At 38.7% G+C, this 16087-nt stretch overlaps 1 protein-coding gene across 1 annotated transcript; it reads right to left on the bottom strand.

Annotated features, from left to right (window-relative positions):
• Positions 1-765: 765 nt before the first annotated feature.
• Positions 766-14430, bottom strand: LOC108414576 (desmoglein-2-like). The gene is made up of 14 exons (XM_017687463.2): positions 14398-14430; positions 10560-10667; positions 9358-9516; positions 8305-8443; positions 7907-8076; positions 7624-7758; positions 6438-6623; positions 5692-6341; positions 4903-5045; positions 4051-4272; positions 3668-3907; positions 3446-3564; positions 1676-1975; positions 766-1551 (listed from the first exon to the last, which is right to left on the bottom strand). The coding sequence occupies exons 1-14, from the start codon at positions 14404-14406 to the stop codon at positions 766-768; spliced, it is 3366 nt and encodes a 1121-aa protein (XP_017542952.2). The 5' UTR covers positions 14407-14430.
• Positions 14431-16087: the final 1657 nt, after the last annotated feature.

Here is a 16087-nt window from a genome sequence, read left to right on the forward strand (position 1 = left end):
AATGCCAATTTGGCGTAGCCAGTTCTGAAGTGGCTTTGAATTGGTGATACAATCAATGTCACTAGTTGCATAAAACCCCTGCCATAGAATCTGGCCTCTGTTTTAAGCAATATTGTTCTGTTTGTCTAGCAAATCACAGCCACAAAGCACATGAAAAAAAAACAAGGCATGGACTTTAGGGATACTTGTGGTATGCTGGGCCATGTTTTTGCCATTATCTGTTGGCAGACCTTAAACAATGACACTGAAAGTCCTTAATTAATCAAATGAATCTGACATACCTAAAAGACTGACTCAAATTCACCTCATAATATATACCATTAGTACGAAATGTATTTGCTGTGCTAAATGCTTATTACGGGACCTTATTTAAAAAATACATTATATCACTATCATGCTTAAAAATAAAGATAAGTACTGTACAGTACTGTATAAAAATCTGTATAAAAACAGTACTGTACTGTACTGTATAAAAATCTGTATAAAACTGTACATTATATGGAACTTTTGTTTGTAAGTTTACTTAGCAAAAGTGGTTATTTTTTCACTTTTTAAGCAAATACCTCTATGTTCAATTCCAGTGTAAAGTTTTCCGGTAACTGGACATCCATGTGAACGTAGAAGCCATATAGCTGTGTTTTGGGGATTAGCATGTAGTTAACAAGCCACTAGGGTACTGGCTCAAGATCATTCTCCCTAACAACACTGCCCCTCTTAAAACCATATATAGTTTATGTCTGTACTTGTATCTGAGCACTCCTCATGTTATTTTGACTCTTCACTAGGTCCATTCTCTGGTTTCCCTGGATGAAGGCCTAGAAGAAGAGAACTCTGCACTTGTTGTCTGCCTTGCCCTCCCTGTACTAATATAGTGGGAAAAGTTAAGCTGCCTGGACTGGTAGGATTTGGACTCCCTAACATGATATTTCCTTGTAGCATAGAAGCTCCATCAATCAGGTACATTCCTTGTTGTTCGAGAGTATCCTGGGTTATGTTACTGCCCTGAAGAATCAGCCCGTCAGCTCCTGCTGCCCCATTTATTAGATACGTACCATGTGTAGGTCTCTCAGCAAGAATCACAGTGCTTGGTACTTGATGTTCTACCAAATAGTACAGAGGCTGCTGCTGCACAAGCAGTGTCTGACTAGTATTCATCATGGAAACATCACTTGATTGGTTGATCGTCTTGGTAACATTAGTAACCATGCTTTGCTCTTGTGGTAGAGGCTGTGGTGGAGGCTGTGGTGGAGGTGGAACAGATTCTGTGATGTGAACTGTACTGGTGGTGACAGAGCTCTTGCTTTTGATGGTGGTATCCACTGACTGGACAATTTGTTCAACCTTGGGTGGTGGTAGACTAGGCTTGGGGGGATGACAAATCTCTGCTAAAGTCATGAATTTAAATCCCAAATCGTTGAGAAACTCTAGGTCATTGTCCGACTCAAGGACACTGCAGCAGCCCACGGAGCCAGCGTCAGAGCCTTTGCCTTCATAGTCGTACACCAGCAGACTGTCCTTCATGGGGGGGTTCTCAGCTGCACAGCTCGCTTTCTGCAATGTAAAGTAGGAAACTGTGTTTAAAGGTTGTGCATGATTACATAAACACATTATTATGTAAAAACTCACATTAACACATTAACAAAATTGCTGCATATTGCTGTCATTGATTTCCTACCAGAGAGAAGTAGTCATGAAGATAGTAATCCGGCAGTGATATCCCTTCATATATGTCATGCATCTTGTGCCTGAACGATGCAGAGTATAGAGTGCTCCCATAATGTTCAGCTGAGAAAGTGTTGTGTTGGTATCCAGACATGCTGTCAGTCTCCATAACCCCTGCATTTAGATCCTGACTGAACAGTGCACTGCCACAGGCCTGTGAACTGAACAACATGGAGGCCTTGCTGGTAGCATTACCAGCCACAGCTGTAGCACTTTGTTCTGCCATAACTGGAACACTGAGAAGAGGCATCTCCTGCAAATATATGAGCACAGAGCATGTGTATCAGGCACTATATCAATATTGCTATTAACTTACTTATTTTATGTTAATCGTTGAAAAAGGACAATCACTGACCACTGAGTACACAGTACTAAGTGTATGCAGTGACATTCAGAATATATTTAGAAATAATTGTCTTAATAAGGTCAATTTTACTTAATGCATTCTGTTCCTCCTGTTACTGGTTAACATATTTCAAGAAAAGTCTTGGATTTTCAAAGTTCTCAGCATTTTGTTATTGCTATTTTTGCCTGCTTCAGGTCACTGCTGCACCCGCAATCTCCATGAATACAGCACTTCTTCTGAAATCAAGAGTTTTAATAGGGTGTTTGCCCCCCTTTATTTCCATAATAACCTCTTTTTTTGAGGGAAAGCAGGTATGGATGATTAGTTCTGGATCATAAATTCCACGCCAACTCATCATAAAGGTATTGCATGGAGCTATATCACTCCGGAGAACACAGTTCAGCTACTCCCACACTTGGTACAGGACATGGTGACCTTAAACTCATGTATGGCTGCTCCAAAGCATTTAATTCACTGACTGTGCTTTTCTCTGGAGACTATACAAGCTGTACAGCTTGCTGCAAGCTTGTCAGCAATGGGAGCACCTTAAACTTGCTGAATTCATAAATTAAAAGGGATATCCCAATACATTTGGACAAATAGCATAAATAACTGGTTCATCATATTGATTTATCAGTCTACTCAGGCTTTAGCAGCAACTTCAGGGTTTGTAAAGAAGCTATTTGTTGAGGCCATCTAACAAGCATGTTTGCTACACAGTGTGCTTTTTTTATTTTTAAGTTAATAAGCAAGCATTAATGGCCTTTAAAGAATGCATGTTTTTCAATTTAATGGGTAAGTATTCTTAAAATAATCTCCTAAAAATGGAATGATATTTTGTGATTTCAGAATTGTTTCTGTGGGTAGCTTTTTTGTCCATTAGAGGGCACTAGCTGCTCTTTAGTGCATTTAAAAGCAGAGTGAAGGGAATGGCTCAGTCTCTGAGCCAGAGTTTTTTTGACTATTAGTAATGACAACAACAACCACAAGAACAAATCTATTGTTGATGCAGAGTCAATGAACTTCTTGAACCAATTCAAAAGTGTGGGCTGTGAGGGATTCAGGCTGCTCCTAATAAGGTAAACCTTTCGTTTTTTTTTTTATTTCCCAACCCAGTCACAACAACATACAGAGTATGTTTAGTATGAATGCTCCTCTAAACCCTTTTGGGTGCAAGGCAAGGCTTAAAGGAACATATCTAGTAGAGGAGCACAGTCTTTATTGACCACAGTCCTGAAATTGCTTTGAGGTAGCTCAACTAGTCACTGTTTAATATGAGAAAAAACTACTTTACCTGTAAGTTCTCAGAAATATCTACACATTCATTTTGGAATTCATAGGCTACATCATGAAAGCATGTGCTATAGTAGAAGATACCTTGTCTTCCCCCTTGCCTTCAGTGTGGTATGAGATAAGGTATTGTGTAGCATCAGAGGGCACCTCTGTGAATTCACTTGTTGACCCACACTGGCAGAATATCAGGCTTAAGGGAACCACTGAAAGCACATCAAACAGACAGAACATGGTATCAGTAACATAGATGCATCTCCAGAGATCCACATATGTCAAATATATAAGTATGCAAGCGTTTTAACTCACTCATGAGCAGAGCTAAACCCACTATGAGCGGTCCGATGGCTGGAAGCCCCACACTGGCTGAGGACCCATGTTGTCGGCCTGTTTTGGGACCGCAGGTGCCACCTTTATCACAGGTGCACACCTCCACTTGAAGTTTCTGCTTGTCCTTACAGCCCAAACCCTGCACGTCAAAGATCTCCACAGTCAGCTCATAAAAGCCTGGCCACAGCATCTCCTTGGTATGGAAGCTCACCGTTGTTCCTTGGAATGAGTAAATGTGTACATGTGTACATGGACAAATACAACTCTTCTTGTGCGTGTATGTGGAACGCCACTTACTGTTTAGAATTCTTAATATGCATATAAAAACAGGAATATTTAGATATAAAGGTTGATCTATTTACCATTTACAGGAACCATTTCCCACACTCCATGAGTCTCCTCCTCTATCAGCACAAATTTATAAGGGTCTGCATTTGGATAGGCATCCTCATCAAATGCAGTCACGTTTACAAATTTAGTGTCAGAACACATGCTCTCGTAGTTGCTGGTCAGTCTGGGACAGTGGTCATTTGAATCTTGCACCTTTAGGGCTATCGTCCCAGTAGCTGTCTTTGGTGGCACATCTAAAAAAGAAATATTGTATTTCTGTTACATTTCAGAATCAGGGACAATGTTATATTCAAATGGCTCACCATTTGTATTGGGGTCATTCTCACAAAACCGTCAAACCATGTCTACAAATATTTGAGTGTCATAATCAGTCAAGATTTTTTACAAGCATTTTTACACTAATTGTCATTCTTGAAATCTGTCACTAGATTTCTAATTACCAATATTCACATTCCCCTTTTTTATTCCTAAAGAGGAGTTTGTATTACTTTTAAATTATGAATTTTTCCTTGCAAACTTTAAGAAAGTAAACCAAAGAAAAATCTCAATAGCTGTCAGTGTGTTGTAATGAGATAAAATTACAAAGCACTATATGTTTAGATATCAGCTTTAAAATTCTTAGTCTGTAAACATTTTACAGATTACAAAAAGCAAAGTTGATGACGTTATTTGAACATTTATTTTAAATTCTAAATTCTGTTTTGTTGTAATTGGAAAATTATACTAAAATTAATTTTATTTCATTCATTCATTCAGGTTTATTTTTAATTATTCAATCACGTATTTTTGAGCATATAACCGACAAAAAGATACCGGCTCAGTGTATTTTCTGACTGAACGTGTGCTTTGGTAACATGACTTGCCTTGGGTCATGCAGAGGATCTTTGCATAGTAGGTTCCATTGACCAGTGACTTTGACTCTCGATCTGGCATCTTTACAAGTTTGATTTCTGAAGTCTCCTCATCAATGACTAGCCAGTTGTCTGGGTCATGTCCTTTAGCATACCTGCATTGACAAATACACTTTGATTCAGCTGCAGAAACTTTTTCTGAACAAAATTCTGAGTGGACACTTCATTCAGAACTTTTCTATGCTTAAACCAGACAGACAGTGTCTATTATTAAGCTGGCTTGACAAAGTTACTGTTCAATGTATATTCTAAACTTTTTTTACACTGTTTATACAGGTTGCAACCACCTGGGACACCATCGCAAAGCCCTGACAATGCCTTAACAACCTCCTGGGACACCATAGCAACAGCCTAGCAACACCTTATCAACCCCCTGGGAGACCATCACAAAGCCCTGGCAATGCCTTAACAACCTCCTGTGAGACCATAGCAATGGCCTAGCAACACCTTAGCAACCACATGCAACACCATAGCAAGGCCCCAGCAATGTCTTATCAAAAACATGGGAGACCATAGCAATTGCCTAGCAAGACCATAGCAACCACCCAGGAGACCATAGCAACAGACTAGCAACACCTTATCAACTGTTTGGGATTTCTAAACAATGGCTTTGTCAAGCCAACTTAAAGTTAGTTCACAAACTTTTCCCTTGTAGTTACTTTTAGACTCTGTGATTTTATGGGCTTTTATATGAAGTTTATGTGAAATTTGTTTAAAAATATTTTAATTATCTGAACTTACCTGACATTTTCAACAACTTCTCCAGTGTCACCATCCAAAGCAGGAAAGGATCCAATCACCATGGGAACGTGTAAGTTTGGGTCCTCTGACACAGGAAAGTCTTTTACTAATGGCGCAAAGCCTGGGCCATCAGGTAAGTTATTTACAGTGATTTTGATTGGGTAGCTCTTTCCTCCTGGAGATGGCTTTTTGTCTGGTTTAGTCCCTGGTTTGGAGTCTGGTTTAGTCCCTGGTTTGGTGCCAGGCTTGGTATCCGGTTTAATGCCAGGCTTGGCACCTGGTTTGGTGTCAGGTTTCATTCCTGGTTTAACACCAGGCTTAGCTCCTGCACCAGCACCTGCTTCTACCCCAACATCTGCATCTACTCCTACATCCACCCCAACATCCATATCTACTCCAACTCCTGCACCTGCACCTGCACCTACACCAACCCCTACCCCGACTCCTGCTCCAGCCCCAGCCCCAGCCCCAGCTCCAGCTCCAGCTCCAGCTCCAGCTCCAGCCCCAGCCCCAGCCCCGGCTCCAGGTCTTTCAGGGCCATCCAAGTCGATGCTCAAACCCAGTGCTAATGCAGTTCCATTTATAAAAGGAGCTACATTTGAAATGATCAGGTCGAGATCCAGACTCTTGACCTTTTCATAATCCACAGGCTACATGCAATGGGGGAACAAAAGATATGAGGGCAAAAGAGTGAAGCAGTTAAAAATGAAAGTAAAGCTAGGTTATAATAAACTGAGCACACATACCTTGACCAGCTTTAAAATGCCCTCATTGGTCTTAGGATCTGTCTCTACAGTGAAGAGTTCATCTTCATTACCCTTCACAATTTCAAAGTGGGCCAGCCAGTTATCAGTGTTCTCCAAGTCTTTATCCAGAGCTTTGATTCTCATCACAACCACATCAACTGCATCCTCGTCAATATCCCCAGAGTACTAACACAGGGCATAAAGAGAAAATAGTCAGAAATGGTTAAAACAAGACATTTATGCAGTAAACATATAAGATTAAACATGTATGGATGTTTCCTCCAATGACACTCATGATACAGTAGCAAATACAGCATTGTGCAAAAGAAAATCAGACACTACCCTCATTCATATTTAATTTACAAATTATTAAATGTACAAATTTATTAATTTTTCAGGAGATATTTTAGAGATATATGATTATTCTCGTGCACAAAGATAAGGGAAGTCCAAGGAAAAAAATGTAAAAAACAGGTGTGTCCAAAAATTAACTACAAAATTTAAAAAAGTAAAAAAGTGGAACTCCTAAGAACTGTGCAAACCTGGTAGACCACTAAAACTGTCCCCATCAGACAAACAATACATCAGGATTTTATGGTTAAGAGAGAGGAGAAATTCAAACTTCACACTTGCTTCAGGTCTGAAAAATTCACAGGTTTTTTTAATCAATCATTTCACTATGAGAGGACAGCTCAACTCAATGAGTCTGAAAGGATGTGTAGCTCTCAAGAACCTTGAGAGAACAAAATGGACAAAAGAAAAAAATCAAACAGACGCTGCTTCTGATTTCAGAACAATGGACTGGCCACTCTGGAGCCCAGGCCTCAATGTCATTGAATGTTTTTGGAAATCCAAACTTTGGAGGTGTTGAAGAACATCCCTGCAGATTTCTTTGAAAAACTTAAAGCAGGTCTCCCAAAAAGCATGTAAGCTAGAATAAAGGGGAATGTAATTTTCTGTTAAATATACATTGACAATGAAAAATTAATAACTTGTACTTGTTGGTGATTTTGACTGGAAATTCAATAAATGAAGTTGATTGAGTTGATTGAGTTGATCAAGTAGACTGATGTCCTAAGTGGAAAATGAATCTTTTCTTTTTCAATCTTTAAAGGTAATTCTTGAAAATTTGATTGTGATTACAAAGTATATTTTACATCAAAAAAATAAATTCAGACTTTGTTACCTTGTCTTTTTCAAGAGTGGGAACATTGTCATTGATGTCCAAAACCTTAATCTCCACTGTACCGGTCCCTACGTTGCCGTTTGGAGCGCCGTCCATATCCACACCCTTCACCACTAAAGTGTAGGAGTCAAGTGTCTATGAGAATGAGCAAATGTTAAAGGTCTTATGGCAGTTCACTTCAGTTTGTTGTGCATATCTATCACTGACCAAGAGGAAGTACTGCTTTAAACTTTCTACTAAAGATTAACATTACAATATTTCACTATATTTCAGCACTATTTACCTCTCTGTCCAGGGTGTGCTCTTTCACATAGATATCTCCAGTGTCTCTGTCAATGGAGAACATGGGACCAGCTCCCTCTGGGATTTGCTTCACTATACTGTATGCAATCTTTGCATTGATGGTTCCCTGCTCATCAGCATCATCAGCTCTAATCCTCATGACACGAGTTCCTGCAGTTGTTTTGTTGGAAAAATATCAAAGAACATACTCAGATATCCAGCAGAGGTCAGTGTAGCCACATATCTGAAGTAAAGACTACCTACTGATTTAAAGACACATATTGATGAATGAGGGCTAACAAAGTATGCAGAGATAAAGGATATAATCTGTCTATAATAAGTAGATGGCATGGGTTAATATGCTAGCTAGGGGTTAAGATAAGGACTAATATTCCATACCTATTTTGCTGCATTCTGTGACAGATCCTTGGAATAGCTTGAACTTTGGTGGATTGTCGTTCTGATCTTCGACCTGTATTTTAAGCTGTATGTCTGCTTCTGCCAAACTGCCGTCTATGTACCTGGCTATCCCAGTCAGCTATAATCAAATATACACAATCATAAACAATGGGCTCCATGGTTATGCTTGAAAGGAAAATTTCTACCACAGTTATGTTGGAAATGCATGGAATAACAATGCTAACTGACCCAGCACTAAACATCACCCCTAAATACTGCTTGTCCAATATTAGCTTAACTAATGAAGTGCAGGCAACTCATCGTTTGGCCATCCTTTGGAGGGAAGATATTTTCATATTTCTGAAATATGGAAACTCAACAGGGGAGGTGTAGGATCTGGATCATACAATGTGAAAAACTGTTTTACCAATTAACAGTGGTGGACAGTAAGTAAGTAAATGTAATTCGTTTCTGTGCTTCGTGCTAGTCTGTTTTCGTGTATCTGTACTTTACTGAGGTTTTCCATCTTGGGTGATTTTCTACTTTCACTCCACTACATTTCAAAGTCAGATACCTTACTCTGTACTCCACTACATTATGTGAAATCTGTCGTTCCTTTTGGTTTATGTGTGTGTAAAAATGTAAAAGCAAAAGAAGCGCAAAGCAAGAACACCAATCAGGACACAGTGTGCACTTTGTTTTGAGCTTGTTTTGACCTGTTGGACATACCGACCAAGTGCAAGCAGATGGTTCAACATCAGTGCAGCAGCATAAACTGTTGGCAGTGACTATTCAACATAAATGATGATGTTTTTATTAAATTGAAATGTGTTTGAATTTAAACAAAATTTTATTTAAAGAAAGCTGCAAATAAATCTTCAACCAAAACTTAATCAGACCTAGCAACAATAACTAAAGGGTGGGACTTAGTGAATGGTCAGATGAGATGCATCCGGGCTTGAACTCTCAAAACCTTCAAAAACAGTTTAAAATGTTGTGTCGTGGAACATTTGAAAAACAAAACTGACATAGAGACTAATGTAGCAAACCCACGTTGTACTGTGATATTTCCTCTCTGTCCAGTATGTCTGTGATTCTGACAAACCCCGTTTTGGGGTTGACAACAAAAAGGTTAAATGGCTCCTTGTCAGCACCATGTCCTGTCAGGCTGTACTCCACTGGCTTGCCTTCAAGATCTTTATCAGACCGGATCTGGAAAAAACAGTTAGCTACTGTTAAGATACTACTGAGATTCACAGCAGCCCAGCACGACTTATACATGACTCATTTATCATTTCTCATGTATGTAGTTTTCTAATGTATATTTAAACCCTAAACAGCAGCCACAGGCAATAAATATAGAACGATACACGTTAGATTAGCAAACCACTTGTTATGTTACCATAGGTTAGGCAATTATTAACTCATTAGTGAGTGATTCAACAGAGGATAGGCACTGTGCACACTGATACTTGGCAGCCCCACTCTGTGAGTTTGCTTCGTAGCTAAGCTGTTGTTACTTGTAGGTGCTTCCATTTCACAATAACAGCACTTGACACTTGACAGGGGCAGATCTAGCAGGACAGACATTTCACAAACTGACTTGCGGTGAAGGTGGCATCCTATGACAGTGCCAAGTATAAAGTCACAGAGCTTTGTGCATATAGTGTATGTTTTATTTGACCAAGGAACAAATCTTTTGCCTTTTTTTTTTTACAAAATATTTAAAAAGTAGAACTGTATAAATGTCGGGACTTGTAAGCTAGTTAGTTTAATTAGAGTTAATATGGATATCAGTGTTCAGAATTCGCTGATACTCAAGGATCAGGTATTGTATCGGAAGGGAAAAAGTGCATCCCTAATAAAAATGTATGTTTTTTCTCAGCCAGACCGGACCAAAATTTGGACTACCAATGTTATCATATTATTATTATTATATAATTATATTATAATTTCATCACAGAGTAAAATGTAAAGTAAAAAGGACTCTCAAGCCTTAAGTGTAGGCCATCCTCTAACTTACTGCACACAAGAAAGCAACAGGCTCAGCTTTGAAAACCTGTCGGTTCAGTTCTCCTCTGATGTTTCAACACTATTTCTCCCAGGCTGAGTCTGACTCTGCTTTTAAAATGGTCTTGTGCTTGAATTTATTACCTCTACATGAGAAAACATGTCTCTTTGGTTTGGGTCCTGGTAGCTTCAACAAGATGAAACAAGGTAAAAATGGGTCTTGAATTTGGATAATGTAGTCTTACTTTGGCAACGTATGGCTTCTTTGTGTAGTCAACATTCTCAGCAAGTTTTGTCGGTGGGAGAATCCACTCACGCTTCTTTCGCCTGGACCCATCTGCAGTTTTCAGTGCCTTAAACATGAAGGAAAGTCATAAGTGACATGAATACAGGTGTCACCAGTTCAAGTCATACAGATACATAAATATTTTGGCGGCCTGGGGGCAGAACTGCCATCATGCTGGTGCTTGTTTTTGCATTTCTCCCATCATAGGACTCAGGTGACTCCCTGGAGAGAGCTGTGTTCTGAGAAAGACTGAGCTAAGGTATCACTTCAGCCAAATATGTCAAAGGAAGTTGGTTTTAAGCTCCCTTTTTGAGTTAAAGTGGCTTTTTGCCAGCAGTTACCAACTATACTATTTATACACTAGATGTCAAAGGTTTGTAGACATTTGCTTATTCAAAGACAGATTTTGTCCCTTCTCTGTTGCAGCAACAGTCTTTACTCTTCTGGAAAGGCTTTGCACTAGATTTTGGAATATCGCTGTGAGGATTTGATTGCATTCAGCCACAAGAGCATTAGAGAGGTCTGGTGCTGATGTTGGATGATTAGTTCTTGGTCACAAATAGCACTCCAACTCATTCCAAAGGTATTCAGTGGTGCCTCATCACTTTAAAGAACACAGTTCAATTGCTCTACAGCCCAGTGCTGGGGGGCTTTATACCCCTCTAGCTGATGATTGGCATTAGGCATGATGACCGGAAGTCATCATATATATATAAAATGCACATTAAGTTGTGTGTGAGCAGTTGAACACTTGTACCAGCAATGGTTGGATCTTAAAGGGGAATTCCACCAATTTTTCTAAATTTCTAAATTTCAACATAATACAAATAAAGTCATTAAGATGTAAACAGTCATTCATAGTGGCTTGAGTGGTTTGAAAGGCTATCACAGAGAAATGAAATGGCTATGAATACTCTGACTGATGTCTGAGAGATTATTTACAATAATTTTAGTAGTTTTTGGCAAATTAAGTTCTTCTTTAAATTATTTTCTTTAAATACAAGTAATGAGGTACATACGATGTGCTTCAGAGCAAATTAGTCAACAGAGGAAACTTATTTTTTAAGGATTTATCACAATATTAACAGTAGGTTCACGTGTTATTTTGCATAGTAAGTAAATAAAATGGATAATTTTGTGCTGTAGATGTCATGACCCCTGATTCCTGTCACCACCACTGTGAAGAGATTAGAATTGAATCCTAGAATAGAGTTCTTTACAGTGAACCATTTCATGTCAAACCACCTTGAATCACTTCACATTTCAATAATTCAATCATGTAGAGTTTTTGGAATCTTTTTAGTCTAAAACCCAGTAGAGACCATTTCCAGAATTCTCCTTAATTTCCTTTACAAATATAAGAAATAGCAATGCTATATTGTGAGTAATACTGCCTTTATTAGGGAAATAAACATGTGTTTCCATTATGCATCAATTGTTTAGACACATCCGACAAAGATATTTTAATGTAAAAACTTGCTTTTGTCTAGGTTGAACATTTATAGTTGGTTCAGAAGAATCCTGACAACACAGCACAGAATTATATTGCTTGCACAGCCAAAAAGCATCCTTCTTCAAACTTTGTGTTTCAGTGCATTCACAATGCTACATTTATTTCTGAAGTACTGAAGCAGTATAACCTACTGCAAAGTGTGTACATTATACAATACAAAGAATTTTGAAATTAACTTAAAATGAAGAAATAAAGTGAGAGAGGTGATTCATTAGCTGCCATGACAGCATGTCTATAGTATTTACCCATAAGCAAGAACACACCCTACAACCTACACCTCATAATAAAATGTACACTCACCAACCACTTTATTAGGCACGCCTTCCTAGTAGAACGTTGGACCCCCTTTTGCCTTCAGAACTGCCTTAATTCTTTGTGGCATACTTTACTATACATACCAGGTGTTGAAAATATTCCTCAGAGATTTTATTTATTTATTTGAGTTACTGCTGCCTTTCTATCATCTCGAACCAGTCTGCCCGTTCTCCTCTGACCTCTCACATCAACAAGGCATTTTCATCCATACAACTGGATATCACTGGATATCTTCTCTTTTTCAGACCATTCTCTGTAAACCCTAGAGATGGTTGTGTGTGAAAATCCCAGTAGATCATCAGTTTCTGAAATACTCAGACCAGCCCGTCTGGCACCAACAACCACGTCATGTTCAAAGTCACTGAAATCACCTTTCTTCCCCATTCTGATGCTCGGTTTGCACTTCAGTTGTCTTGACCACCTCTACATGCCTAAATACATATGTGATTGACTGATTATTGTGTTAAAAAGCAACTGAACAGGTGTACCTAATAAAGCAGACGGTGAGTGTATATGTATGGGATCCCATAAGCGTGAACACACCCTACAGCCTACACCTGATAATACAATTTGGATTCTATATAGGATCCACATTTCATTACGAGGTGTAGGCTGTAGGGTGTGTTCACGCTTATGGGTAAATACTATAGACATGCTACCTGCTATATCTGAGAACTGTTAAAAATGACATGGATCAAATATAATTTTGTCCTGAACATTAACTATTAAGACTGTCATACTACACTCTTAGCAAAAAGAGCTCTATATAGCACCGATAAAGGGTGTTTTTTGCTTCTAACAATAGTAGAACCCCATCCTATATAGGAGCCTTTCCAAAAAGGTTCTACATGGAACCATCTACAGCACACTCTCCATCCTTCTGAAGAACTCTTTCAGAATACAAAGAACCCAAGCAAGGGGTTCATGGTTCTATGAAACACCATATTCTTTTCTAAAGAACGATTGAAAAAACGTCTTTTGTAAGAGTGTAGTCACCCAATTCAAGACACAGGTAATTGCAAAGGTGACTTTATTTGATGAAAAAACATAAGGGAATGAGTGAGTTCTCACTGAAAGTTCTTGTCTAAGCATGCAATGTGAAGAATGTGAATCTTCGGTTTAAATTTTCTCATGAAACAACTGCTCCTCTGGGTCACAGTTCAGGTTTGAAGCTGTCATGTGATAATGAACCAGGTGCCTCAGGCCCTTTTTCACTCTGCAATCGATTTTTCTTTCAGCTAATAACTAAGATTACAACAAAAGTTGGCATTTGTAGCAAATAGTCATTGGATTAATTAGCTACATATGTAAATGGCATTGATAGTTCACTATTTAGGACAGTTTAATATTGGCATGGCCATAACTAGAACCCCATAGGTGAAGAGTAGATCAAGTGTAGGAATGCTTAAGAAAAAAAATTGTGACGCACTGCAAGAATGTGAATACAGTTGGAAAGACATCAACAGCTAGGTGTGCATCGTAAGAAGTGGTGCAATTAGACCCATTCTTATTCTGTACCGCATTCTGAAAAAGACTTGCTTTACTCACTTAAGTGTGTTTTTTCAAAGTATTCTTCCTGGATGGATACCAAATTGGCAGTCTTAAAATAAAGGTTCTAAACAGCTTCCAAACAGCTGGCTTGGATGTACAGTTCTGATAAACAAAAACTGGTAAAGAAGCTTTACATTTTGATTGCTTTGACTTAGGCCCTTAAATAGGTCCTTCACACTCATGACCCATTTACAAAAACGGTTCTTTAATGAACCATCCATTAAACCAAAAGTGCTTCTACTGGGCCCTGCTCCAAAGAACCCTTTTAGCACTGTTATTTCTAAGACTGCAGATCAATATTCTGATGTATTTCATGAGATCTGAGTAAAATAACCACCATTACCAAAGTTATGAAATTAGGCCTACAGTACATACATACATACATGCGCACATACCTGCATAAACTAATGTTACTCACCACAGTCATGCACAATAGCAGAAGCAGACACAATCTTCCAAGCCCAAGAAGAGCCATGATCACCCACTCCCTTCACTGCTATCCTCTGCCTCTTCCCTTTTTTGCTGAACTGAAGAGCTTGTGTGTCTATAACTTAGAGTGGTGGGGATGCTGACCACCTAGTGGTCGGGTCTCTGTACTATCACTCTTACTCTACACACACCTACAAGTACTGAGAATATGTAGCATTTTTCTATAGGTTCCTCTTGCCACTCCCCTCTATACTGCTCTCATACCATTGCTTCATCATCTCTGTCTATTTTTCTCTCTTTTATTACATTTGCCATACCATCCTTTTATTCTCACTGTTTGTGTAACTGTAGGAGGTATATTTTGTGGTGTCAGTTAGCTGCTAAACTTGATTGCCTTCCATTAAAAAGTTATCTGAAATGAGGTAAATTCATAGCTTATAACTTCTAGTTCATACAACAGTTTGTAATGCAACACTCTTAAGAATAAATGTGTCAAAAAATGGTTCTATGGAGAGATGCCATAGATCTGTGGTTCCCACCACTGATCCCTGACACCCCTGGGCCTAGCTAATTTTAATGTTTTCCCTATGGTTATCAGACCTGATCAACCAATCAGCTGATTTTAAAGCCTATCCTGGGTTGGCATAGTTGTGTTCATGTGGGGAAGACACTGAAGTGCGCATGACAAGGCTACTTCAGGACCATCATCACCGATTGGTTCGGATTACTTTAATCATAAGAATCAGAAAATGCAACCAACTTCTGAGATTGAACTTTGGAGTGGTCTATTTAAATCCTGCATATTTCTGTAAAAAAAGTGAAGGCAAGTCTACCAAAAACAATGGAAGCTGGCTGTAATAAAGGCAAAGAGTGGACACACAAAACACTGTAGCGCCCATCACATGCTTTTTGTTTTAGGAGGAACTTTAGATGTGTTGTATGCAAAGCTGCACACTCCACCCTCCCCTCCATGAAAGCAACAGTCATTGCTGTTGTTGTGTTGTTGTTTAGTTTAAATGTAGTGTGTGTTGATTGTGTTATTTTGTGTTGGACTTGGGTTTGATAATGGGGCTTAGTGTATCTACTTTAAGGAGAAAACCAATGGCTTGAAGTGACCTGCCTGCTTCCCAGTTGTGTTTGTATATGCCTTTTCTGCTGATGTAAATAAAGAAGCATTACTCATGGCAGAAATAATGACCTCTCTTGTGTCTCCTTTTATGTCACAGCCACAATACTGAAAAATATACATATTCATATATTTATTTGTTGAGGGATTTCTGTTAAATATATGTTTTCTGCTGTTTTTCCGATGCTGCAAAGTAAGAAACTTTCATTTAATGTCTGTTATAACTGGAAATTAAACAAATGAAGGGCTGCCTCTGGCTTTTGCACAGTTCTGCATATGGAGCTCTAAAGCAGAATAATAAAAAAAAACACTTTAAACTAGAACTGCAAATAAAGTTTGCAATATTTCATGGCTTAAAGAAACAGCAGTAGCCCTCACAGAGCTGAAGTTCACCTTTTGAAAAAAACCTCTGGTTTGTTTGTGCCATTTCAGCAAATATTTGTGTTGAGGACTGGAGAAGACTACCTTGGTGAATAGTGCTGGAACAAGTTCTGAAACTCTACCTCAGTTAAACAGAGGCATCACATATAAAAGTAAACATGCTGATTGATGG

This window comes from Pygocentrus nattereri, chromosome 4 (assembly GCF_015220715.1).
Source record: "Pygocentrus nattereri isolate fPygNat1 chromosome 4, fPygNat1.pri, whole genome shotgun sequence".
Classification (NCBI taxonomy): Eukaryota; Metazoa; Chordata; class Actinopteri; order Characiformes; family Serrasalmidae; genus Pygocentrus; species Pygocentrus nattereri.

Coding starts and splice junctions, on each gene's coding strand:
- LOC108414576 (XM_017687463.2), bottom strand. Junction 4,273..4,902: donor GATCCTCTGCATGACCCAAG/GCAAGTCATGTT, acceptor TTTCTTTTTTAG/ATGTGCCACCAAAGACAGCT. Junction 3,565..3,667: donor GGGTTTAGCTCTGCTCATGA/GTGAGTTAAAAC, acceptor ATGTGCTTTCAG/TGGTTCCCTTAAGCCTGATA.